At 43.8% G+C, this 25,320-nt stretch overlaps 1 protein-coding gene and 2 non-coding genes across 3 annotated transcripts; all 3 read left to right on the plus strand.

The window, feature by feature from the left end:
* Positions 1 to 2,557: 2,557 nt before the first annotated feature.
* HSPA9 (heat shock protein family A (Hsp70) member 9) lies at positions 2,558 to 23,778 on the plus strand. The gene is made up of 17 exons (XM_023195339.1): positions 2,558 to 2,775; positions 3,894 to 3,952; positions 4,162 to 4,249; positions 6,960 to 7,141; positions 9,008 to 9,132; positions 10,327 to 10,400; positions 10,488 to 10,594; positions 10,892 to 11,054; positions 11,323 to 11,415; positions 16,592 to 16,801; positions 18,586 to 18,813; positions 20,008 to 20,112; positions 20,704 to 20,821; positions 21,190 to 21,284; positions 21,882 to 21,974; positions 22,153 to 22,293; positions 22,622 to 23,778. The coding sequence occupies exons 1-17, from the start codon at positions 2,695 to 2,697 to the stop codon at positions 22,697 to 22,699; spliced, it is 2,040 nt and encodes a 679-aa protein (XP_023051107.1). The 5' UTR covers positions 2,558 to 2,694; the 3' UTR covers positions 22,700 to 23,778.
* On the plus strand, positions 17,555 to 17,624 carry LOC111531049. The gene has a single exon (XR_002728120.1). It is a non-coding gene; the product is annotated as a small nucleolar RNA SNORD63 (small nucleolar RNA).
* LOC111531057 lies at positions 19,625 to 19,694 on the plus strand. Its single transcript, XR_002728122.1, has one exon. It is a non-coding gene; the product is annotated as a small nucleolar RNA SNORD63 (small nucleolar RNA).
* Positions 23,779 to 25,320: the final 1,542 nt, after the last annotated feature.

Raw genomic sequence — 25,320 nt, forward strand, 5'->3', positions numbered from 1 at the left:
AGACTGGAGTGAAATGACACGATCATAATCACGACTCACTGCAGCCTCGACCTCCCTTGGCTCAGGTGTTTCTTCCACCTCAGCCTCCCGAGTAGCTGGTAGCTGGGACTACAGGTGCACCACCATGCCTGGCTAGTTTTTTGTAGAAATGGGGTTTTGCCATGTTGCCCAGGCTGCTCTCAAACTCCTGAACTCAAGTGATCCTCCCACTCCAGCCTCCCAAGTAAGTGGAACTACAGGTGCTGGCTACCATTCCCAGCTAATTAAAGAAAAAGAAAAAAAAAATTGGCCGGGCACAGTGGCTCACGCCTGTAATCCCAGCATGTGGGATGCCGAGGCGCATGGATCCCTTGAGTTCAGGAGTTGGAGACCAGCCTGGGCAACATGGCGAAACCCCGTCTCTCCCAAAAATACAAAAATTAGCCAGGCGTAGTGGCGCATGTCTGTAATCCCAGCTACTTGGGGGAGTGGGGCGCTGAGGCGGCAGTGGAATCACCTGAGCCTGGAGAGGTCGAGGCAGCAGTAAGCTGAGACTGCACCACTGCACTCCAGCCTGGGCAACAGAGGCCAAAGATGGGGTCTCACTCTGTCGCTCAGGCTGATCTTGAACTCCTGGGTTCTAGTGATCCTCCCACCTCGGCCTCCCAAAGTGCTGGGATAACAGGTGTGAGCCACCGCCCGGCCACCCCTGCCTTCTGAGAGAATTAAAAAACAAGAGAAATGAAGTGTTAAGTAACTAGTGAGGATAATATAATAATAGCTGAGAGTTAAGAGTGTGTGGGAGGCTTTTTAAAAACTTTTAGAATCTGTATAATCTATAACCCATGTTACGTTAAACTTTATTTTCTTACTCCCACTGCCATTCCCCTCAGAATGTAAACTCTTCAGTTAGCTTCTTTCCCTCCCCAACCTTCCCCAACATTTCCTTCACAATTCCTCACCCAGGGGTGACTACTTAATAATACTGATCTTCCTGAAGAGATAGGGAGTCTGAAGCATTTCTCTTTTTTGAAAGAGGGCTTCCAGGACAAATTGCTTCATCTCCAAAAAAGCTCAATCTGTCATCATCCATTCATTCGTGTTTTGCTTTTGCTGTATTCCCACCACCTAGAAGAGTGACTGACACACGGTAGGCACGCCAGAACATATCTTTTGAATCAATTAATTCCTCTTCTTAAAAATCTAAAACTGGGCTGGGTGCAGTGGCTCACGCCTGTAATCCCAGCACTTTGGGAGGCCGAGGGGAGCAGATCACAAGGTCAGGAGATCGAGACCATCCTGGCCAACATGGGGAAAACTGGTCTCTACCAAAAATATAAAAATTAGCTGGGCGTGGTGTCGCGTGCCTGGAATCTCAGCTACTCGGGAGGCTGAGGCAGGAGAATCGCTTGAATCAGGGAGTCAGAGGTTGCAGTGAGCCTAGATGGCGCCACTGCACTCCAGTCTGGCGACAAAGCGAGACACTGTCTCAAAAAAAAACCCAAAAACCTAAAACTGGTCACAGGGTAGAGTAGTAGTTGACATCCTGCCACCAGCACAAGGTTTGAAAAGGGCCAGAGGAGTCTCAAGTCAGGCCCAGCACAGTGGGGAGAGAAAGGGCCTGTATTTTTTTTTTTTTTCCTGCAAGCTCCGCCTCCCGGGTTCACGCCATTCTCCTGCCTCAGCTGTAGCTGGGACTACAGGCGCCCGCCACCACGCTCGGCTAATTTTTTTGGTATTTTTAGTAGATACGGGGTTTCACCGTGTTGGCCAAGATGGTCTGGATCTCCTGACCTCGTGATCCGCCCGCCTCGGCCTCCCAGAAGTGCTGGGATTACAGGCGTGAGGCACCGCGCCCTGCCAACCTCAGCTACTTTTTTTCCCCTTTGTGCAGGCTAATTGGCCTAATGTTATGTGTGAACCAAACGCTTTGTAGTTGGAAACCCAAGACCCCTGTGATAAAACGCAACACGAAATTGTTTAAGCTCTGCATATCCAAGTATATTTCAAGTTGTGAACGGGCGGCACCAAGCAACAAAAGTACTGACGTCCTCACTTAACAAAGCCACAAGACAAGATGGCGCCGTCCTGCAGGAGCGAGAAGGGGGAACACTTTCACGCCCGCGGGATGTGCACGGGCCCGGACTCGCCCCAGGCAACGTTGGCGTGCGCTCAAGCACCCAATGAGCGTTGTCGTTAGTCTCCACCCACATTTTCCGCCACTCCCTGCGCACATGCGCTCTAGGTTCTTAGCGGGATGCCTGTTGCGCAGGCGCAACAGGCTCCTCCTTCCGCGCAACTGACGCAAGAAAACTGTAATCCGTTCGCAATTTATCCCGTGTGACCTTGAGTCTTTCCTGTCGCTGAGGACCAGGGCTGTCCGAGGTGCCGCCTTCATGCCCCTCTTCCTCCCCTGGACTCTTTTTGAGCCCAGAGCCGCCGCAGCCGGATAGGAGGGCAGGTGTTCTCCAACCATCATGCTGCGGAGCATATTACCTGTACGCCCTGGCTCCGGGAGCCGCAGTCGAGTTTCCTCTGGTCAGGCGGCGCGGGCGGCGCCTCAGCGGAAGAGCGGGCCTCTGGGCCGCAGTGATCAACCCCCGCCCCTCACCCCACGTGGTTGGAGGTTTCCAGAAGCGCTGCCGCCACCGCACCGCGCAGCTCCCGGCCGCCTGAGCGCCTGTTTGCTGCCGCGTACTGATCCATCTATCCGCCATGATAAGCGCCAGCCGAGCTGCAGCAGCCCGTCTCGTGGGAGCCGCAGCCTCCCGGGGCCCTACGGCCGCCCGCCACCAGGTGAGGAACTGTCGGACCTTCCCGAATGGGGTCACGGCCTCGGGCCTCGGGCCTCGGTGCGGCAGGCCGCGCGCCCTTTAGGGTTTGAATTCTCTGGGATAGGTCAGGCGGGAAGGAAGGTGACAGGCCTTCCATAGCTAGCGCTGCCGGCTTAAGATTTTAACGAAGGTTTTGCCTCCGGCTTGGGCCCTGCTGAGTCACACCCCTCGCGATCTAGAGTATCGTCTCAAAATTACCAGGTAGTGATCCTGATGGCTCGTTCTGTGGCTGAATGGAAGGATTTGGCCTTGGGGGTGAGGGCTATGCAGTCTATTAGGAAAGCCGCTATTTTCAGTTTTATTTTCGGCTCCTCTACAGAATACGGAGTGTGTAAGAATCTCGTTAATAAGGTGAAGTAAAATAAGAAAGTCCTGAGTCGGAAATAAAACTCCAGTTTTTGTGCTTAGCAACATTTTCTCAAAATCGGTGGTGTAAGATTGTACTCGTTTGTTACTTAAGGAAAAAAAGCAGATCGGGGGCGGAAAAAAGGCTATGGAGTGGTTACTTGTTTTCTACAATTAAAGACAAATACTTTGGAGAATAGGAATTGTATATGGGCATTAAGGAAGGCTTGGAAGGAGCCTGAAGTTAAATTGTGGTAAAGATCTTTTATCCTAGTGGAAAGCCACTACTTAATTTTTCTTTTTTCTTTAAAAGACTTAGTAATCCTAGTTCTCTTAAGCTAATTGCATGGCAAGGTCAGGGGAAGTGTTTTCCCCCGGGGGATATCTGGCAATGTCTGTGGATATTTTAGGTTGTCACTAACTTACTGGGGTTCTTACTGGTTTCTGGGGTGTAGAGGCCAGGGATGCTACTGTATATCCTACAATGCACAGAACAGCCCCCACAACAAAGATTTGGCCCAAAATTAATAGCGCCACGGTTGAGAAATCCTGTTGTAATGTGATTCTAAGGCCATCTTTTATTTACCTTTTTTTTATCTTACTTATTTGGGAAACTTTAATATTTACTGTTTTAGTAGCTTAATGTATTTTATATGCTAAATGAGCCCAAGTTTTCTTTTTTTCCTCTCAGGATGCACATTGGTTGGTGACTGAGTCAGTTTTTTTCTTTTTTAGGATGGCTGGAATGGCCTTAGTCATGAGGCTTTTAGAATTGTTTCGAGGCGGGATTATGCGTAAGTATAATTTCATTTCCTTTGAGAGGGAATACATATTAAACTTCATAGCAGTGTTCTACCTTTGTGATTAACTAGTCTTCTCTAATTTATCTGTATTAGAGATTATGTAGTATACCACTGTTAATTTTCCAATTAAATATTATCTTCCAGTGACTTTGGTCTATCAAGATAACAATAGCTGTGACATTGTTCTAAATATCTTACAGATCAGAAGCAATCAAGGGGGCAGTTGTTGGTATTGATTTGGGTACTACCAACTCCTGCGTGGCAGTTATGGAAGGTAAACAAGCAAAGGTGAGCATGATTGGTAACTAGTATCCCATCCAGAACCTATCCAGAATTCTGTGGTCTTTTCCTTAGTTAAGGAATTTGAGAACCTGATTTGCTTTTTTTTTTGGCGGGGGGAGATGGTCTCTATAGCTCAGGGTGGAGTGCAGTGGCACGATCTCTGCTCACTGTAACCTCTGCCTCCTGGGTTCACGCAGTTCTCCTGCCTTGGCCACATAGCTGGGATTACAGGCGTGAACCACCATTCCTGGCTAATTTTTTGTATTTTTAGTAGAGACAATTTCACTGTGTTGGCCAGGCTGGTCTTGAACTCAAGTGATCCACCTGCCTTGGCCTCCCAAAATGCTGGGATTACAGGCATGATCTACTGAGCCTGACCTGAAACTACTTTTAACTAAAACAACAAAAACATGACTGTAGATCAAGGCTGGCCAGGCATAATGACTCACGCCTGCAGTCCCAGCACTGTGGGAGGCCAAGGAGGGCGGATTACCTGAGGTCCTGAGTTCAAGACCAGCCTGGCCAACATGTTGAAACCTCGTCTCTACTAAAAATACAAAAAATTGGCTGGGCACAGTGGATCACAAGGTCAAGATATGGAGACGATCCTGGCCAACATGATGAAACCTGTCTCAACTAAAAATACAAAAATTAGCTGGGCGTACTGACACACATCTGTAGTCCCAGCTACTTAGGAGACTGAGGCAGGAGAATCACTTGAACCCGGGAGGCAGGGTTGCAGTGAGCCGAGATTGTGTCACGGCACTCCAGCCTGGCGACAGAGCGAGACTCCATCTCAAAAAAAAAAAAAGGCCAGGCGTGGTGGCCAGCACCTGTAATCCCGGCTCCTCAGGAGACTGAGGCAGGAGAATCACTTGAACCCAGGAGGCAGAGGTTGCAGTGAGCCAAGATCACATCACTGTACTCCAGCCTGGATGACACAGAGAGGCTTTGTCTCAAAAGAAAAGAAAAGATTATAGATCAGGTTTTTCATACCCAATGTTGGGACCCAATGTTACTTCCACATGGAGAATTATATCTACTTCTAAATTTTTTGGGGGATTGGCTGCAGATTTCAGGCATATAGGAAAAATGCTAAGAAGCACAAATAGGGCCAAGAGAAGGAATAATCTCGGTGCCAAACAAGTGGGATAAGAAGACCATAGACAGTTCAGGTTATTTCAGAAGAGGAGATGGGGGGAAAGAGGAAGCATGAGAGCAAAAGAGGCCATGAATGGAAGAAGCAAGAGTCAAGAATTCCAGGTGCTCTAAATCTTGCTAAAAACCCAGTAGGAATAAAAGTTCATTGTACAGAGTAAGGAGGCTTCAAAAGGAATAACCTGCTCTAATGAACAACATGCATTACTTCAGATGTGAAGCTCCACTTCTAGTCTGTCTCTGCACGTCCAACTTTGGTTCAGTTTAGAAAATGCAGCACTTTGGTGGTTACCAGAGTAACCAAACAGTGCAAGCCATTCGCACCCCTCTTAATAGTAAATTAGTATCCTATCTCTATACCACATTTAAATCCTTTTCTGGGAAGTTAGATACATACAATTATCAGCACTACAAAGGTTTGCCTATCAAGAGTCTTAAAAGCAACCCAAACAGCTTTTAAAATGTAAATCAGGGCCAGGCCTGGTGAGTCATACTTGGGGCTCAACACTTGCGGAAGTCACTTGAGTGGGAGTTGAAGATCACCCTGGGCAACACATAGCAAAACACTCTTGAAGACCTGGGCTACAAAAAATTAGCCAGGCACAGTGGTGTGCACCTGTGATCCCAGCTACTCTGGAGGCTAAGGTGGGAGAATCAGCTGAGCCTGGCAGGTCAAGGCTGCAGTGAGCTGTGACAGTGTCACTGTGCTCCAGCCTAGGTGACAGAGTGAGACTCTGTCTCAAAAAAAAAAAAGCCAGGCGCGGTGCCTTACGCCTTTAATCCCAACATTTTGGGTGGCAGAGGTGAGCGGATTGCGGATTGCCTGAGGTCAGGAGTTTGAGACCAGCCTGACCAACTTGGCGAAACCCCATCTCTACTAAACGTACAAAAAAAAATTAGTTGGGCATAGTGGCAGGCACCTGTAATCCCAGCTACTCAGGAGGCTGAGGCAGGAGAGTTGAACCCAGGAGGCAGAGTTTGCAGTGAGCCGAGATCGCACCACTGCACTGCAGCCTGGGTGACAAGAGCGAGACTCCATCTAAAAAAAATTAAAAGTAGTAGTAGTTTGAAAGTAAAGGACTAAAGATTCGTTAAATATCTACTGTTCATTAACTATCAGCAGTAAAGCATGCCCAGTATTGTTCGTGCGCATTTGTTTCATAATTTGGGAGCTGTTTTTGTGTCTTAAATGATTGCTGCAAAGATACCAGTGATAGGCTGGGCGCAGTGGCTCACGCCTGTAATCCCAACACTTTGGGAGGCTGAGGTGGGCAGATCACCTGAGGTCAGGAGTTTGAGACCAGCCTGGCCAAAATGGTGAAACCCCGTCTCTACTAAAAAATAACAAAAAATTAGCTGGGCATGGTCGTGCACGCCTATAGTCCCAGCTACTAGGGAGTCTGAGACAGGAGAATCGCTGGAACCCAGGATGCAGAGGTTGCAGTGAGCCAAGATTGTGCCATTGTACTCCAGCCTTAGCGACAGAGTGAGACTCTGTCTCAAAAAAGATACCAGTAATAACTACAAACTTATTCTCTATCACATTTTGGGAGTTTAGGTGCTGGAGAATGCCGAAGGTGCCAGAACCACCCCTTCAGTTGTGGCCTTTACAGCAGATGGTGAGCGACTTGTCGGAATGCCAGCCAAGCGACAGGCTGTCACCAACCCAAACAATACATTTTATGCGACCAAACGTCTTATTGGCCGGCGATATGATGATCCTGAAGTACAGAAAGACATGTGAGTAGTAGCAAAAGCGCAGTTATCTGCCAGGGCTACACAGAAGAGCCTCAGCATGTTGATTAGGATTCCTGGAGCACCTTACCCTAGTCGTTTTACTTATTGTCCCTAGGGGGGAAAATCTATACCACTGCCAAAAGGGTAATTTCTTTAAAAAACTCATTTTTGGCCGGGTGCAGTGGCTCATGCCTGTAATCCTAGAGGCCAAGGTGGGCGGATCACTTGGGATCAGGAGTTCAAGACCAACCTGGCCAACATGGTGAAACCCTGTCTCTACTAAAAAATTAGCTGGGCATGATGGTGGGTGCCTGTAATCCCAGCTACTCGGGAGGCTGAGACGGGAGAATTGCATGAACCCAGGAGTGGTTGCAGTGAGCTGAGATCACTGCCACTGCACTCCAGCCTGGGCTGCTCAAAAAAAAATTCATTTTTGTCTTTACACATTAGGTCTTGCTATGTATTGACATGATACATGAAAATTTGCAAAGCATTCCTAAACCACATAGTTCAGTGTTGAATACATACCGCAGAAATGGCATAGGTTCTATCGTGTGTTGATCCAGTACAGAAAAAAACTTGATTTTTCTTTTTTTCTACCCCCGCCCCACAAAAATAGAGACACGTCTCACTATGTTGCCCAAGTTGGTGTTGAAATTCTGGACTCAACTGACCCTCCCACCCCAGCCTCCCTAAGTATTGGAATTACAGGCGTGAGCCACCATGCTCAGCCTGCTTTTTTCTAAAATAGACATACTAGAGGCTAGATGGGGTGGCTCACACCTGTAATCCTAACACTTTGGGAGGCTGAGGTGAGCTCAGGAGTTTGAGACTTGGGGAAAAGCCGCCTCTGCAAAAAATACAAAAACGAGCTGAGCTCGGTGGTGCGTGCCTGTAGTCCCAGCTATTAGTGAGGCTCAAGCGTTGGGGGACAGCAGTTCCAGTGAGCCAAGATCGTGCCATTGCACTGCAGTCTGAGTAATAGCAGTGAAACCCTGTCTCAAAAAAAAAAAAAAGTACTAGAAGCATAGGTAGAGGTTCCTGTTGTATACAAAATTTTTCAGGCCTGGAGTAGTGGCTCATGTCTGTAATCCTAGCACTTTAGGAGGCAGAGGCAGAAGGACTGTTTGAGGCTAAGAGTTTAAGACCATCTAGGCCAACGAGGCAAGACAGTGTGTGTGTGTGTCTTTCTATATGTAAATACTTAAAAATTTAAACAGCTTTATTGAGCTTGAGTAGAATATGAGTTCTGTATGCATGGAGTCGCGTGGACTTCTGGGACTGGCTTCTTTCACTTACCTTGTTTTCAAGGTTCATCCATGTTGCAGCATGTGTCAGTACGGCGTTCCTTTTTATGGCCAAATAATACTATACTGTATGGACATATAGCACATTTTGTTTATCCATTTGTCAAGTGATGGACATTTGAGCTGTTTCTGCTTTTTGGCTATTAGAAATAATGCTGCCTTAAACGTTTGTGTACAAGTTGTTGTGTGGACATAAATGTTTCCATTTCTCTTAAATAGTAGAATTGCTGGATCATACAGTAACGGTTTCATCGTCAAATTATTGTAAAGTGGCTGCAAAAATCTTCTGCCTGGGGTGCTAAGTGAAAAATGTTGAGGTTTCATTGTGATGTTTTTATATGTTAATGATTGCTTTCTTTTTATTTATTTACTTCATTTCATTTTGCCTTATAATCCTCATAAACCACGTTAGTGATTGCTTTCTGAAAAATTTCACAAACTGTCATTTATTGGCCATGAATGAGTCTTTTGGGGTGGAAGATGGATGTTCATGGTGTGTGATAATTTTGTCATATGAGGTTGTTCAGGCTAGTTTTCTCTAATAGAATTCTTGTTCTTACAGTAAAAATGTTCCCTTTAAAATTGTCCGTGCCTCCAATGGTGATGCCTGGGTTGAGGCTCATGGGAAGCTGTATTCTCCAAGTCAAATTGGAGCATTTGTGTTGATGAAGATGAAAGAGACTGCAGGTGAGTTGAGTGGGTTTAGTTCACATCTGGGAAAGTTCTAAGAACAGAATGATTCCTGTGAGATCACTAATTCCCTGTGCCCCAGCATCCTGTAGATGAATCTGTGGTCCCTTTTGTATAGAAAACCTAGGAATGGCAAAACTGTTACACTTCATGCTTTCCCTGCAGATTGAATTTATCTTCAAATCTCACTAATGGTGTCTGGCTTGTTTCTTTTTTTCCAGTAGAGGGTATGTTCTATCTGTATTGAAAGCCACAAGACTACACATTAAGCTTTTGTCCCTGTTAGGTATAAATTAGAACTTCTTATTTGAAGTGGCTGTTAAAAGTCTAAAGGTCATTTGTAGTTTAGTGAACCTTCACTAAAACGTTGAGAGACTGATCCTAGTGGTTTTGGTTTTTGGGTTTTTTTTGTTTTTTTTTTTTTTTAGACGGAGTTTTGCTTTTGTTGTCCAGGCTAGAGTGCAGTGGCGCGAACTCGGCTCACCGAAGCCTCCACCTCCTGGGTTCAAGTGATTCTCCTGCCTTCCACCTGGCATAGCTGGGATTACAGGCATGTGCCATCATGCCTAGCCACTTTTGTTTTTTTAGTAAAGAGATGGGGTTTCTTCATGTTGGTCAGGTTGGTCTCGAACTCCCGACGGATCAGGTGATTCGTCCACCTCAGCCTCCCAAAGTGCTGGGGTTACAGGCCCGGCTGGCCAGTCTTGGGTTTGTTGGGTCTTTGTTATGTTTTTTTTTTTTGAGACAGAGTCTCGCTCTGTTTCCCAAGCTAGAGTGCAGTGGCGCGATCTTGTCTTATTGCAACCTCCGCCTCCCGGGTTCAAGTAATTCTCCTGCCTCAGCCTCTCGAGTAGCTGAGATTACAGGCATGCGCCACCACGCCCGGCTAATTTTGTATTTTTAGTAGAGAAGTATTGGTCAGGCTGGTCTCAAACTCTCAACCTCAGGTGATCGCCCGCCTCAGCCTCCCAAAATGCTGGGATTACAAATGTGAGCCACCGTGCCCGGCCCGATCTTGGGTTTTTAACCAGTATATTTACTTGGGGTGTTTTCCTGCAAAGACATATTAGGTCACTTGTCAAAAGACTGATGAATATTGTCTGTGGCTCCAAAAGGATGACACAGGTTGTTGGGCTGTGTTAATAATTCTGTTCTGACAGAATTCCATGATGGAATTTCATTCTTTTCCAGAAAATTACTTGGGGCACACAGCAAAAAATGCTGTGATCACAGTCCCAGCTTATTTCAATGACTCGCAGAGACAGGTAAGGTCGATTAGCATTCTTATTCACAAAAAGTAACGTGCCTGGGATGGAAGGGTACAAAAATGCTTTTCTCTTTGTTTTCTCTAGGCCACTAAAGATGCTGGCCAGATATCTGGACTGAATGTGCTTCGGGTGATTAATGAGCCCACAGCTGCTGCTCTTGCCTATGGTCTAGACAAATCAGAAGACAAAGTGTAAGTTGATGCAATAAATTTCTCACCTGGATGTGTGAAACTAAAGTGTCACTTGATTTCTTAGTGATTGAGCCTTTTACTTAAATAGTGCTTTTACTGATTTTAAGTCTGTATGTTCTTTTTTTTTTTTATTATTTCAAAACCATTCCTTTGTTTTCTTTTGGGCCATGGTAATTTGACTAGTATATACCTCAGGGAAAAGCTTAGATTATCTGTATTTGGTTGTTGAAATTTATATTCTGGTGATAGGTTTTGTTCCTTAAGGATTTCTTTCTTTCTTTCACAAATCATTTACAGCATTGCTGTATATGATTTAGGTGGTGGAACTTTTGATATTTCTATCCTGGAAATTCAGAAAGGAGTATTCGAGGTGAAATCCACAAATGGGGACACTTTCTTAGGTGGGGAAGACTTTGACCAGGCCTTGCTACGGCACATTGTGAAGGAGTTCAAGAGAGAGGTGAGTTACCAATGTGGTTAATATGTAGATGTTGGGATATTGAGAATTTGTTTGTTCAGATTGCTCTTTGCTTTGTTTACGAGTTCAGTTCAACCCCCTTATTCTAGACACAGATACTCTTTTCAGAATATTTTTTCCCCACACACTAAGGGTAATAAAAAGTAATCATCTTGTATTAAAGGTTATGATTCCATTTTGTGTTGTTCCACCTTATTACTGCAGTTTAAATTTATTACCTCATTAATGTTGGTGTTCAATGTCTTTATAGACAGGGGTTGATTTGACTAAAGACAACATGGCACTTCAGAGGGTACGGGAAGCTGCTGAAAAGGCTAAATGTGAACTCTCCTCATCTGTGCAGGTGAGACACGAACAATTTGAGCGGTCTCGATGGGTATTTTCAGCCGGAGTTTATTTAAATAGTATTTCCTAATTGGCCTAATGTCAGTTGAGTTTTTTTCGTTTGTTTTTTCAATTTTCTGGTTTCTAGAGACCTTTGTCGTGAGCACAGGAGCAGTAAGGTGTTTAGTTTCTTTATGAGCTGAAATTTTTTTAGCCACCCAAATCAGGTACATATACTGGAGCTGAATAATATATGAATGATGCTGGGTACACTTGTTGGCCTTTCAGTTAAACAGATTTATTTTAAAACCTGCTCTGGCAGTGTTTAAAACTAGAATTACTAGCTTGGAGAAACTGCTGTCTTAACTGACAGTATTAAATAACCTCTCCTTGTGAATTGGAGAGTCTCTGTGTGTATTTTTTTTTTTTGAGATGGAGTTTTGCTTCTATTGCCCAGGCTGGAGTGCAGTGGTGCGACGATCTCGGCTCAGCACAATCTCTGCCTCCTGGGTTCAAGTGATTTCTCCTGCCTCAGCCTCCCGAGTAGCTGGGATTACAGGTGTGCACCACCATGCCTGGCTAATTTTTGTATTTTTAGTATAGACAGGGTTTTGCCATGTTGGCCAGGTTGGTCCTTGGACTCCTGACCTCAGGTGATTCACCTGCCTCGGCCTCCCAAAGTGCTGGGATTGCGGGCGTGAGCCACTGAGCCCGGCTAATTGTCTCTCACTTAATAAGTAATTTGAAAAATTACCTGGTCACAGTCTACACAGCTGTAGTCCCAGCCACTCCAGAGGCTAAGGTAAGAGGATTGTTTGAGGCCAGGAGGTTGAGGCTTCAGTGAGCCGTGATCACACCATTTCATTCCAGCCTGGGTGACAGATGAGACCCTGTCTCAAAAAATGACAATAATTTGAATCACCAGTCTAGAAAATGAGCTGAAGCTTGTTCGGGTTTCCGTCTGTGAGCATCAGATTTACTCAGTCTCTTTGTCAGCTTGATTAGCTCCAGTTCTGAGAGGTGAAACTTCACTTAACCACCAAGAGTAGAATTGTATAAACCGTGTTAGATCTGTGTTAGAGACCCATGAAGACAGAAAGCAGCAGATCTGTTTCCGGTGTCTTGTGTGACTGTAGGAAGAGCAGAGCTGTGACACCTTTAGTTTGATCACCCACAAGGGAATAGGTATTTATGATGATTGTCATTGTGTTGGTAAAGTGGTTGTTGCTAATGAACCTTCAGTCAAACCTGGATTTTGTTTTTTTAAGTGGCTGTGAGGAATGACATAGTTATACACACGTATCCATGGTCTTGCTGATGTTACTTTGCCCCTGCTATCATGGAGTGGCAGAACATTGCAACGTTGGTTAGGGTTGAAGTTGAAATACCTGGCACTGCCAGAAGATAGTTTGTAATTCTTTCCAGGGATTTGATATTTGGGGTAGGGGATGCGAGGTGCTGGAAGAGATTGGTTGGTTTTAATTAGTGTGGCTGCATCCTATTGATAGACATTTTGATTGTTTTCTAGCGTTTATTATAGCAAGATGTATTGAGCATCCTTATACATTCAGTTTTGCATAGGTGATTTTAAATCTATGGAATAAATTCTTAGCATTTATTACCCTCATGCAGATTATATTGTGGTTTGGAAAGATGGACATTAATTAGAACAAATTAGTAAACGTTAAACTAGAAGTGATACAAAGTAAAGGTTAAGGGTGGTTCTGCAGGCATTCTGCTGGGGTTCGAGTCCCCATTGTGTGGCTTGTTAATTGGTGATCTTGGATGAATTAACATTACTGTTACTTATCTACAAAATAAGGATAATAGTGGTACTTTACTCCTCCCCTAAGAGTTCTGAGCATTACCAAGTTCATAAATACTACACGGTTAGGAAAACATAGGAAATTGTGAATACTCTTGTATGTAAGTTACTATTAATGTAACAAGTGGTAAAAAGGCAATTATATTTATAATTTAAGAAGGGGCCATATTTTGGGTGGCCAGGGCCAGGAATATCACTTGAGCTCAGGAGTTGGGGACCAGCCTGGGCAAAATAGTGAGAACCCCCATCTCTACAAAACTAGCTGGGCGTGGTGCACTACACCACAGGTGCATGCCTGTAGTCCCGGCTACTCAGGAGACTGAGGCACAAGAATCCTTTGAGCCCAAGTGTTTGAGGCTGCAGTGAGCTGTGATTGTGCCACTGCACCCCAACCTCGGCAACGGAGCAGGTCTCTTAAAAATAATCTAAGAAGGGGCCAGGCGCAGTGGCTCACATCTGTAATCTCAGCACTTTGGGAGGCCAAGGTGGATGAATTACTTGAGGTCAGGAGTTCAAAACTAGCCTAGCCAACATGGCGAATCCCTGTCTCTACTAAAAATACAAAAATTAGCGAAGCGTGGTGGCGGGCGCCTGTAATCCCAGCTACTCAGCAGACCGAGGCAGAAGAATCGCTTGAACCCAGGAGGCAGAGGTTGCAGTGAGCCCAGATGGCAGTCCAGCCTGGGCGACTGAATGAGACTCTGTCTCAAAAAATAAAAATAGGCCGGGCGCGGTGGCTCACGCCTGTAATCCCAGCACTTTGGGAGGCCGAGGTGGGCAGATCACGAGGTCAGGAGATCGAGACCATCCTGGCTAACACTGTGAAACCCCGTCTCTACTAAAAAAAAAAAAAAAATACAAAAAACTAGCCGGGCGTGGTGGCGGGCGCCTGTAGTCCCAGCTACTCGGGAGGCTGAGGCGAGAGAATGGTGCAAACCCAGGAGGCGGAGCTTGCAGTGAGCTGAAATCCGGCCACTGCACTCCAGCCTGGGCGACAGAGCGAGACTCCCTCTCAAAAAATAAATAAATAAAACAAAAATAAAAATAATAAAAAGAATCTAAGAAGGTACCTGAGAGAGGTGTTCAGCATAACAAGAATAGCATTTGAGGCCGGGCGCGGTGGCCAAGCCTGTAATCCCAGCACTTTGGGAGGCTGAGACAGGCGGATCATGAGGTCAGAAGATCAAGACCATCCTGGCTAACGCAGTGAAACCCCGTCTCTACTAACTAGCCGGCCGAGGTGGCAGGCGCCTGTAGTCCCAGCTACTCGGGAGGCTGAGGCAGGAGAATGGTGTAAACCTGGGAGGCGGAGCTTGCAGTGAGCTGAGATCCAGCCACTGCACTCCAGCCTGGGCGACAGAGCAAGACTCCCGTCTTAAACAACAAAAAAAAAAAGAATAGCACTTGAGAGATGAGTTTATCAGAAAAAGATAAATGGGCATGTGTAAATGGGTTAAGTGTAAGGCTCTCAGGTGAAGACCTGAGAAAGGGCCAGAGTGGCCAAAAGGGCAGAGTGAAGATTGGGGTCGGATGTTGGTGGGCATGGAAAATGAGGTTAGAGCAGGCTTGTCCAACTTGCAGCCCAGGATGGCTTTGAATGCGGCCCAATACAAATATGTAAACTTTCTTAAACTATTGAGAGTTTTGCTTTTTGTTTTTGTTTTAAGCTCATCAGCTACTGTTAGTGTTAATGTATTTTATGTGTGGCCCAAGGAAGCCAAAAGATTGGACACCCTTGGACCAGAGGCTTTATACATTTGGGATTTGGCGTCTCTCCCAAGATAAGTAAGTACAAACCCCAGAGGAGTTGAGGATAGTAACATGGTCATGTGTCGATTTGTGAAAAGCCCTTTGGCTGGAGTAGAGTGGAGAATTGTTAAGGGCAGAAGGCAGCCTGAGTGGGTGTGGGTAGGGCGTTGGTAACCATGTGTTGAGAAAGGACTTGGATGAGAGAGTGTGAGTGAGACATAAGTGGTTGGGTTTGAGAAAGGAGGTAAGGAGAGAACATAGTGATGGACGTTGGACTCATTGTAGAGGGTTGAGAGTTAGTGCTGAAGATTTTCAGGTTGCCATTAGCTTTCAGTGTTTAGAGTTGTGCTACTATAATAGCCAAATGTGGGTTTTGAATTAATTAAAATTAAATAACATTTAAAATTACATTTCTTAGTTACCCTAGTCTTATTTCAGGTGCTCAGTAGTCATGTTGTTAGTGGTTGCTGAATTGAACAGCATAAGTAGCATTTTCATTGTCACAGAAAATTCTACTGAATAGCATTGATTTAGATAATTGTGTGTTCTGATTTGGTTAATCAACATTTTGTAAAAAAAATTGTCAATAATATTTAGATATCACTGTTCTACAGATGGTGTGTTAACTCTGTTTGTTAATTCTATTAAGTATTGAAATGTCTAGGATACTTTCTCCTAAAGAAAGATGGTTAAGGACTCACTCTCTTAGTTACACATTGTAAGATCCTATGTTGTACTGGGATTTGGGATTTATTAAACACTGGATGTTACATGGTGTGATTGTCAGCTGCTGTCCATGGATGTGATGGCCATACAAGTCAGTCCTCATACATTAATGAGAGCATGTCTGTAGCTTTGATACTACTTGTAAATGTCCTGGAACTTAACAGAGCCCAGGGTTGATGGCATGTTATTTGGTTCAGAAAATAACTTTGACGTTTCACCTACATGGGATATTTTTAAAACTTGGTGAAGGAAAACATCAGTAATGTGGTTCTAATGAGTGTTTAGTGGCACAGTAGCTCTTTATCTCTTGAATGGGGATTTTTTTTCCTGCTTATCTGCTGCATTCTTGTTAATAACTATAAACTTCATTAAAACAGATTCTATAGTGTTTATCTCTGGGGAGATAAAACATTGCATCTTAAAGAGCAACTATTCTTGGCCGGGCGGGGTCGCTCACACCTGTAATCCCAGCACTTTGGGAGGCTGAGGCAGGTGGATCACGAGGTCAAGAGATCGAGACCATCCTGGCCAACATGGTGAAACCCCATCTCTACTAAAAATGCAAAAATTAGCCAGACATGGTGGCACATGCCTGTAGTCCCAGCTACTCGGAAGGCTGAGGCAGGAGAATTGCTTGAACCCGGGAGGCAGAACTTGCAGTGCACCAAGATCATGTCACTCACTACACTCCAGCCTAGCAATAGAGTGAGACTCTGTCTCAAAAAAAAAAAAAAAAAAAAGTATTCTTGGTGACTATTCATTTAAATTAGGTCTCACCCTCCCTGTGGTTTTCCAAGTCTTCTGTCCTAGGGCATGGTCATATCTTAGTTGAAATAATAAATGTAACCGTCATTTGGCCTGCTCACAGACATGCAATTAAACATTTCCTTTGCAGACTGATATCAATTTGCCCTATCTTACAATGGATTCTTCTGGACCCAAGCATTTGAATATGAAGTTGACTCGTGCTCAGTTTGAAGGGATTGTCACTGATCTAATCAGGAGGACTATCGCTCCATGCCAAAAAGCTATGCAAGATGCAGAAGTCAGCAAGAGTGACATAGGAGAAGTGATTCTTGTGGGTGGCATGACTAGGATGCCCAAGGTATGGATCCGTGGAATTCTGTCATGGAGAGAGGGGACTGGCACATAGTGTATACTTGGGACAGGTGCCATGAATATATGGCCTGTTCTGCTGGGGTGACGTAAAAGGGAGATGAGATTATATCCTCACTAAAGAATTCTTTTCTGTTTGCTTTGTTAAAGTTGAAGAATAGGCCGGGCATGGTGGCTCACGTCTATAATCCCAACACTTTGGGAGGCTGAGGTGGGCAGATCACATGAGTCTGCAAGAGTTTCAGGCCAGCCTGAGCAACATGGCAAAATCCCCTTTGTACAAAAATACAAAAAATTAGCTGGGCGTGGTGGTACATACCTGTAATTCCAGCTACTTGGGAGAATCACCTGAGCCCTAGGGTCAGTCACTTGAGTGAGTTTGGGGCTGCAGTGAGCCATGATCATGCCACTGCACTCAGCCCAGGCAAGAGTGTGACCCTGTCTCAAAAAAAAGAAAATACAGTGAGCCGAGATCGCGCCACTGCACTCCAACCTGGGCAACAGAGCAAGACTCCGTCTCCAAAAATATAGATATAGATATAGATGAAAAATTAGGAGGGGCAGAATTTCTTTAGGGGCAGTAGCAGGGAGGATCCCGAACTCAGTCATAGAATTTTTAGGATTGAAACAAAGTTTGAGGTCAGAGACAGCATAAAACCTTGGTAATAATGCCCCTCTCACCCCAGCCACCGTCTTTGTACATGTGTCTTTGCAGCATAGTGCATCTCTTCGACTAAGATTTGTGCAATGATGTATTTTATTCAACACATCATTCTGAAAGAACCTGTGTGGAAAAATAATGACTGAGCACAAACCTGTTGAAGATGCAGTTCTTCTTGGTAGCCTAAATAGGATTATCTTGGGCCTAAGATAGTGAACTTGTTTTTTTCTTAATTTTTCCATTGAAATACATGACCTTAAGGAAATACGCAAAAAAGAAAATGAACCTGGGGAAAAAAAGGCCTTGGACCAGGTGGATGCCTCTGTAATAAGAAATGATCCCCGAGGCCGGGCGTGGTGGCTCATGCCTGTAATCCCAGGATTTTGGGAAGCCGAGGTGGGTGGATCACAAGGTCAGGAGATGTAGACCATCCTGGCTAACACGGTGAAACCCCATCTCTACTAAAAATACAAAATATTAGCTGGACATGATGGCGGGTGCCTGTAGTCCCAGCTACTTGGGAGGCTGAGGCAGGAGAATGGCGTGAACCCAGCAGGCGGAGCTTGCAGTGAGCCGAGATAGTGCCACTGCACTCCAGCCTGAGCGACAGAGCGAGACTCCGTCTCAAAAAGAAAAATAAAAAAAGAAATTATCCCCAATACTATCCAAATGGAACTTTATCACTAATAAATACAAGGGAAGAACATGCCCCACGTTAGCAATGCAAATTATTACTACAGCTACGTATGATAATTTGGTCTTTAGTTGATAATATACAAGAGGATGTGGACTTCTAAGTCCCCTTGCCTTGCATCCTCTGTTTCAAATGATTTAATGTGTTACATGGGAAACCAGATAATAAAACTTAGGAGAATCCTTCCCAGATTTACAAGGGTCATGAAGGAGATACTCCTCCAAGTATAAAGTGTATGAATGTTACGAGATCATTAGCAGGAACCCAACTATGAAATGGTCATTTGAATAAACATTCTTAGATTTGAGTTAGCCTGTCTTGAGATTTGGCTGAGACCGAAGGACACATGTGCCGTCTTTTGTTCTGCTCAGGTAGTTCCCAAGTGTGGGCTGACAGGTTCTTTTTCCTTGATGCTCAGGTTCAGCAGACTGTGCAGGATCTTTTTGGCAGAGCCCCAAGTAAAGCTGTCAATCCTGATGAGGCTGTGGCCATTGGAGCTGCCATTCAGGGAGGTGTGTTGGCCGGTGATGTCACAGATGTGCTGCTCCTTGATGTCACTCCCCTGTCTCTTGGTATTGAAACTCTAGGAGGTGTCTTTACCAAACTTATTAATAGGAATACCACTATTCCAACCAAGAAGAGCCAGGTAAGAGCTATCACTTCCTACCTTGTCACATGGGTTTTAGGTTCTATGATGGATGTGATCGCAGCCACTTTCATGAGCTTTTTCTAGAAAACTTCAGTTTTTTGTTTTGCTGTTTAGAATAGTAAATAGTTAACTATGGGTGGTGAGAATCCTTTTTTTTTTTTTGTTACCAGAAAAGTTCTTACGTGTTATCTGGTAGTGATGTTTATAGGAAGGACGTTAGTAGTCTCCTCCACAGGATTAACATAATTTGTTAAAAGGGATCTCAGTCATTTGAGACTGAATTCCCTGTAGTCTTCTGTTCTCAAAGACGGTAAAAAGGATAGTCTGGACCAGACTTAGGGGAGTGTTCTTATGAGTGAATGAAGGGGGTGGTATGGGGGTGCCGAGATATCCAAGCAGGGCTATTTGGACATGGCTTGTTCTTGAAGTAGGAATTATTTCTGGCTGGGTGCCGTGGCTCACACCTGTAATCCCAGCACTTTGGAAGGCTGTGGCAAGAGGATCGCTTGAGCTTAGGAGTTTGAGACCAGCCTGGGTAACATGGTGAAACTCCCTCTCTCCAAAAAGTTAAATTAGCCGGGCATGGTGCTGTGTACCTGTAGTCCCAGCTACTCAGGAGGCTGAGGTGGGTTGATCACTTGAGCATGTGAGGCAGAGGCTGCAATGAGCTGAGGTCATGCCACTGCACTCCAGCCTGGGTGACAGTATGAAGTGAGGCCTTGTCTCAAAAAATATGTATATATATTATTTCCTGGCTTCCCTAATCTTGTGGATGTTTTTCCATAAAACTATGGCTGTTGGTATATTTGTGCAGTGATGTATTTGTCAACACATCATTCTGAAGAAAAGTATGTGGTGACTTCCTGTGACTGAGCACAATACATCATCTTTCCCTGATCCTGTTTCCCCAAATGAGCATGTTTCAACATTTTAGTTCCTTTTTTGAGGCCTTCTCTCCTATTGCTGCATCTTAGGAGATGCCTTTGCTTAGCTGAAACAGTTGCTATTGTATGCCCATTTGCTGTACTAATCCTAGTCCTATTCCCTATAAAGACATCAGCCTTTGTTCTGAACATATTGTGAATTAGCAGCCTTCCAATCTTGGAATGTGAACCTTTGGCTTTCATTTTTTCTATAGAAAGGGAATAGGTTAATCACATTGCCAACCCAGGAGGTTTTCTTTTTCCCTAGGTATTCTCTACTGCTGCTGATGGTCAGACGCAAGTGGAAATTAAAGTGTGTCAGGGTGAGAGAGAGATGGCTGGAGACAACAAACTCCTTGGACAGTTTACTTTGGTAGGTATTGTGAATCCTGAATACTATGCCTCCTTCACTGTAAAGTGAGATAATATTCTAAGCCATAAAAATATTAGTATAAACCGCTGGCATACACATACATACTGAGTAGTCTTGAGAAGAGGGGATGCAGACACTTTGTGCAACTGGATACCCATGGCATCAGTTTTTACCTGAAAGCCTTGCTTTTTCCTTGTGCCTTAGGAATTTCCTCAGAAATAAACTCCTGATTACTCATTTAAAAGACATTTGATATTGTTACTGGTTTCTGATCAGCACTGCTTATGGGTTATTGGTGAGGTGAATAACAGCAGGGAGGTTTGCTGTCTGCCATTTAGTGTGTCCACAGGTACATACAGCCATTATAGTTACTTGCTATAGCTAAATTTCACTGGTATAAAACCGGTTGATTTCAGGCAGCAAACTACTACTGTTGCTTATAAACTTTGTGTTTTTGTACGTTAAATCACTTGTTTTCCTAGGAACCAAGTGACTTGTTTACTATAAAACCATATAGATTTGAAAATAATAGCACTGGACCCCTCTGTAAGAGGAACTTACTCTGGATTTATTTGGATTTATTTATTTTAGATTGGAATTCCACCAGCCCCTCGAGGAGTTCCTCAGATTGAAGTTACATTTGACATTGATGCCAATGGGATCGTACATGTTTCTGCTAAAGATAAAGGCACAGGACGTGAGCAGCAGAGTAAGTCACCTTATCAGACCCTAAGAGTGAGGTGAGGGAGGTCTTGGGAATAGACCCTCTTAGGATGATGAGTCCTCTTTGCCCCTCAGTTGTCAGATTCACTTGTACAAGTGTAGTGTTTATTCCCCCCAAATAGGCACTGAGCCTGTGGACTGCTGAAGTTTTCATGGGCAAACAGGCCAGTTGGCGTTTGTGTATGTATTGGGTCCTTGGTTTCATTTTGCTTTATAGGACTATAAAGTATTTCTCCTCTTCATAATTTGTCTCAAGATTGGCTGCTATGAGCCAGAGTACTCTTAATGCAATGGAGGAAGAAGAGGCATATACCTTTACCTGGGAATTAATGAAATGCCTTCTTTTTACTACAGTTGTAATCCAGTCTTCTGGTGGGTTAAGCAAAGATGATATTGAAAATATGGTTAAAAATGCAGAGAAATATGCTGAGGAAGACCGGCGAAAGAAGGTGATTACTTTTTGTCTTCTGAACTTTAATCTTAGTAAAGCTCGGTCTTGAGAGTTTGGGGCTGGGCGCCGTGTCTCACTCCTATAATCCCAGCACTTTGGGAGGCCAAGGTGGGCCGACTGTTTAAAGTCGGGAGTTCAAGACCAGCCTGACCAACATGGTGAAACCCCATCTTTACTAAAAATACAAAAAAATTAGCTGGGCATGGTAGTGCACACCTGTAGTCCCAGCTACTTGGGAGGCTCAGGCAGGAGAATCACTTGAACAAGAAAGTGGGAGAGTTTGGACATGTCATAGGTTGTGGGTAAGAGAAAACCCAAGATCAATCTATTCTTCCTTCCCTGTTGCTTATGCCTTATGTGTGCAGTGTCTTTATTATTTCTTCTGTTCTCCATCACAATTCTGATGTTACAAAATCTAGCCCAAATCTCTCTCAAAGCCATCCCAGACTACTTCATGCCGCTCTGATTTCTCCCTTACTCTTATTTTTACTCTGTAACTGTATGCAGCACATAGCTTATTGTCTTACTGAGTATAGACATTCAGCAAACTTTGGTTGATTGGAAAGTCTTCATTTAAACTTCTAATTTCTCTAAGGAACGAGTGGAAGCAGTTAATATGGCTGAAGGAATCATTCATGACACAGAAACCAAGATGGAAGAATTCAAGGACCAATTACCTGCTGATGAGGTGAGTTCTATTTTAAAGTAACTCAAGAGGTTGGACACATTTTCACCAAAGGCAGTGAAGTTTATTTTTCTGTGGATTTTGATAGGGGTTTAATTATTTTAAAATGTTTCTAAATAGTACTTCTACTTGTAATGGTACAGGAGACCTGGAAAAGTAAGGATTTTTTTCTTTTTTTAAGTGCAACAAGCTGAAAGAAGAGATTTCCAAAATGAGGGAGCTCCTGGCTAGAAAAGACAGTGAAACAGGAGAAAACATTAGACAGGCAGCATCTTCTCTTCAGCAGGCATCATTGAAGCTCTTCGAAATGGCATACAAAAAGGTACAAGGGCTGAAGTGGATTTTGATCTTAACTTGATCTTGATGGAACTATTCTTGATGACTGTTACTGGTGGCTCCCTCCATAGCCATTTGTGGAACTGAAAGTGAGATTGGAGTTGAAGATATTCTCCTGCCGTCTCGACTCTATTTTGACATTAGGGGTAGTGTCAAAGGGAAGGAATCCAGAAGCAGGGTAGAAAGCGGGGAGGGGGAGTGGAATAGATATGAATGATGAGGAATATGTGGGTCTCTCATCTTGGAGTGCAACAAAGAGCAAATGGTTAGCCCTAACATTAAATCTGAGTGGCTTTCAAATGTTTTCTTAACAGATGGCATCTGAGCGAGAAGGCTCTGGAAGTTCTGGCACTGGGGAACAAAAGGAAGATCAAAAGGAGGAAAAACAGTAATAGCAGAAATTTTGAAGCCAGAAGGACATGAAGCTTAGGAGTGGAGAGACTTCCTGAGCAGAAATGGGCAAACTTCAGTCTTTTTACTGTGTTTTTGCAGTATTCTATATATAATTTCCTTAATTTGTAAATTTAGTGACCATTAGCTAGTGATCTTTTAATGGACGGTGATTCTAACAGTATAAAGTTCACAATGTTCTATGTCCCTAGCCTGTCATTTTTCAGCTGCATGTAAAAGGAGGTAGGATGAATTGATCATTATAAAGATTTAACTATTTTATGCTGAAGTGTCAAGGGGTGAAAACATCTCGCACACAACAATTAAGGTAGTCATCCACAGACTTGAAATGAGACGACATGTGGGGATGAGATAGATCCTTCTAGTTAGCCTAGTACTGCTGTATTGGCCTGTGTGTACACGGGGTCCTTCAGCTGAGGCCTTACAAGTCAAGCTGGCTGTGCCATGTTTGTAGATGGGGCAGAGGAATCTAGAACAATGGAAAACGTAGCTATTTATGTTAGGTACAGCTATTAAAACAAGGCAGGAATGAGGCTAGACTCTTAACTTCCCTATGGCATACTTTTCTAGCTACCTTCTGCCTTGTGTCTGGCACCTACATCCTTGATGATTGTTCACTTACTTGTTCTGGATTTTTTTTTAATAAATATAGAAAGCATCTTGATTTCTTGTTTGTGAGGGGTGATGCCCTGAGATTTAGCTTCAGGAATATGACATGGTTCATGCTTCCCATATTTCCCAAGTAGGGAAATACACGATTCTCTAACACTGGTTAAAAATGCAAATTCAAGATTTGGAAAGGCTGATATAGTGAAATAATGAGCAGTATCAGCATGTGCAAATCTTGTTTGAAGGATTTTATTTTCTCCCCTTAGACCTTTGGTACATTTGGAATCTTGAAAGTTTCTAGATCTCTAACATGAAAACCAAGGTGGCTATTTTCAGCTCCAAGTAGAAATAACCAGAATTGGCTTGCATTAAAGAAACTGCATCTAGAAATAAGTGCTAAGATATTATTTCTATGGCTCAAAAATAACAGGAACCCAGATTTCTTTGCCTATTTCTGCTTTTCTGTCCTCAGTGTACTGGCTTGTCCCAAATTCTCTGATGTAGTTCCAATTATCCTGTGTTGACAACTTAAGCAGAAAGGAGACTACATCTTTATTCAATGTTAAGATTTCCCAAAAGTCTCCCAGCACATTTCCCTTATGTTTCATGGACTAATGTCATATGCCATGTTCAAAGGAGTCCCTTATCAAGATGGGCTTAGAATATCAGACACAATGGCTCCTTTTGTAATGTTTTGTAATATGTAGAAATGAGATTATTTCCAAAAATCAGTGTAAGAAATCAGTTTAATTTGCAAGTATGAAGGAAGTGATTTAGACAACATTTTTGGAAGATTCAGTGCTTGTTGACACCCATGTAAAAGATTCTTGGGATTCATGTGAAAAATAAATTCTAGGCTCAGGTTTCCAACCACATGAACACTCAATGGAAACATTGTAGGATTATGAAGGATTGTTATGTGGTGTGTTGGAAGATACTTAGCATTTCTGGTTGGCCCTTGCCCACTGCCTCTACTGTCTCCTAAAGATCACTTTAAAAGCCCTCCAGGACTTGCAAAGTACTCCAGTTGAGAACTACTGGCTTACATTAGTTAAGATTCATCCTTGGGATCAGAGAGAGGAGCCAGATTTCCCAAGCAAAATATATCTTTGAGTTCTATTAGGAGGGAGAAGTTGCTTGGGTATGAGTGGAAACAGTATTTCAGTAACCTATCGGTAAAGCTCATAGTAGTATAAATAGCAAGAAGGTATACGGAGATTCCCTATAGAGCCAATAGGATATAGATCTAGAATGAGATTTACTATAAGATACTGGCTCACACAATTATGGAGGCTGAGTCCCACCCACAATCCACTGCTGGGAAAGCTGTTGGGGTAAAATTGCAGCGACCAGGAACACAATGGTGTCCTAGTCCAAGGTTAGAATATGGATGTCTTAGCTCTGGCAGTTCTATATGGGCCCTTAACTGATTAGATGATGTCCACTCACATCAAAGCAGAGCAATCTCCAATTCAATACTAATCTCTTCTGGAGACAGACAAATGTTTAACCAGTTAAATGGCATCAATAGCCAAACTGACACACAAAATTAACTATCACAAAAGGCAAAAAGAAATGATTGGTTTTATTCTTTAGTAGAGCCTCCCTTCTGTGATCGTAAATACTTGCTTAGGTCCCAAGAACTTACGGTATCCCTCTTACACCAACCTCCTGTTCTTGGGTGGGGGGGTGGTTATTATTTTATTTAATTTTTTATTTTTTTTTTTTTAGTTTTTGTTTTGAGATGGAGTCTTTCTCTGTTGCCTAGGCTGGATTGCAGTGGTGTGACCTTGGCTCACTGCAGCCTCAACCTCTGCATCCTGGGTTCAAGCAATTCTCCTGCCTCAGCCTCTTGAGTAAAGGTGCCCACTACTACACCCAGCTTTTTTTTTTTTTTTTTTTTTTTTTTTGAGACAGTCTCCTGTTGCCCAGGCTGCAGGCTGGAATGCAGTGGTGTGATCTCAGCTGCAACCTCCACCTCCCAGGTTCAAGC

The sequence above is a fragment of the Piliocolobus tephrosceles genome, chromosome 4 (genome assembly GCF_002776525.5).
Source record: "Piliocolobus tephrosceles isolate RC106 chromosome 4, ASM277652v3, whole genome shotgun sequence".
Taxonomy (NCBI): Eukaryota; Metazoa; Chordata; class Mammalia; order Primates; family Cercopithecidae; genus Piliocolobus; species Piliocolobus tephrosceles.

Bases quoted from the DNA above. Each gene is read 5' to 3' on its own strand.
- HSPA9 (XM_023195339.1), top strand. From the start codon at position 2,695: ATGATAAGCGCCAGCCGAGCTGCAGCAGCCCGTCTCGTGGGAGCCGCA. The intron at 2,776-3,893 runs GTGAGGAACTGT...TTTCTTTTTTAG, and splicing joins CTACGGCCGCCCGCCACCAG to GATGGCTGGAATGGCCTTAG. The intron at 21,285-21,881 runs GTGATTACTTTT...AATTTCTCTAAG, and splicing joins AGGAAGACCGGCGAAAGAAG to GAACGAGTGGAAGCAGTTAA.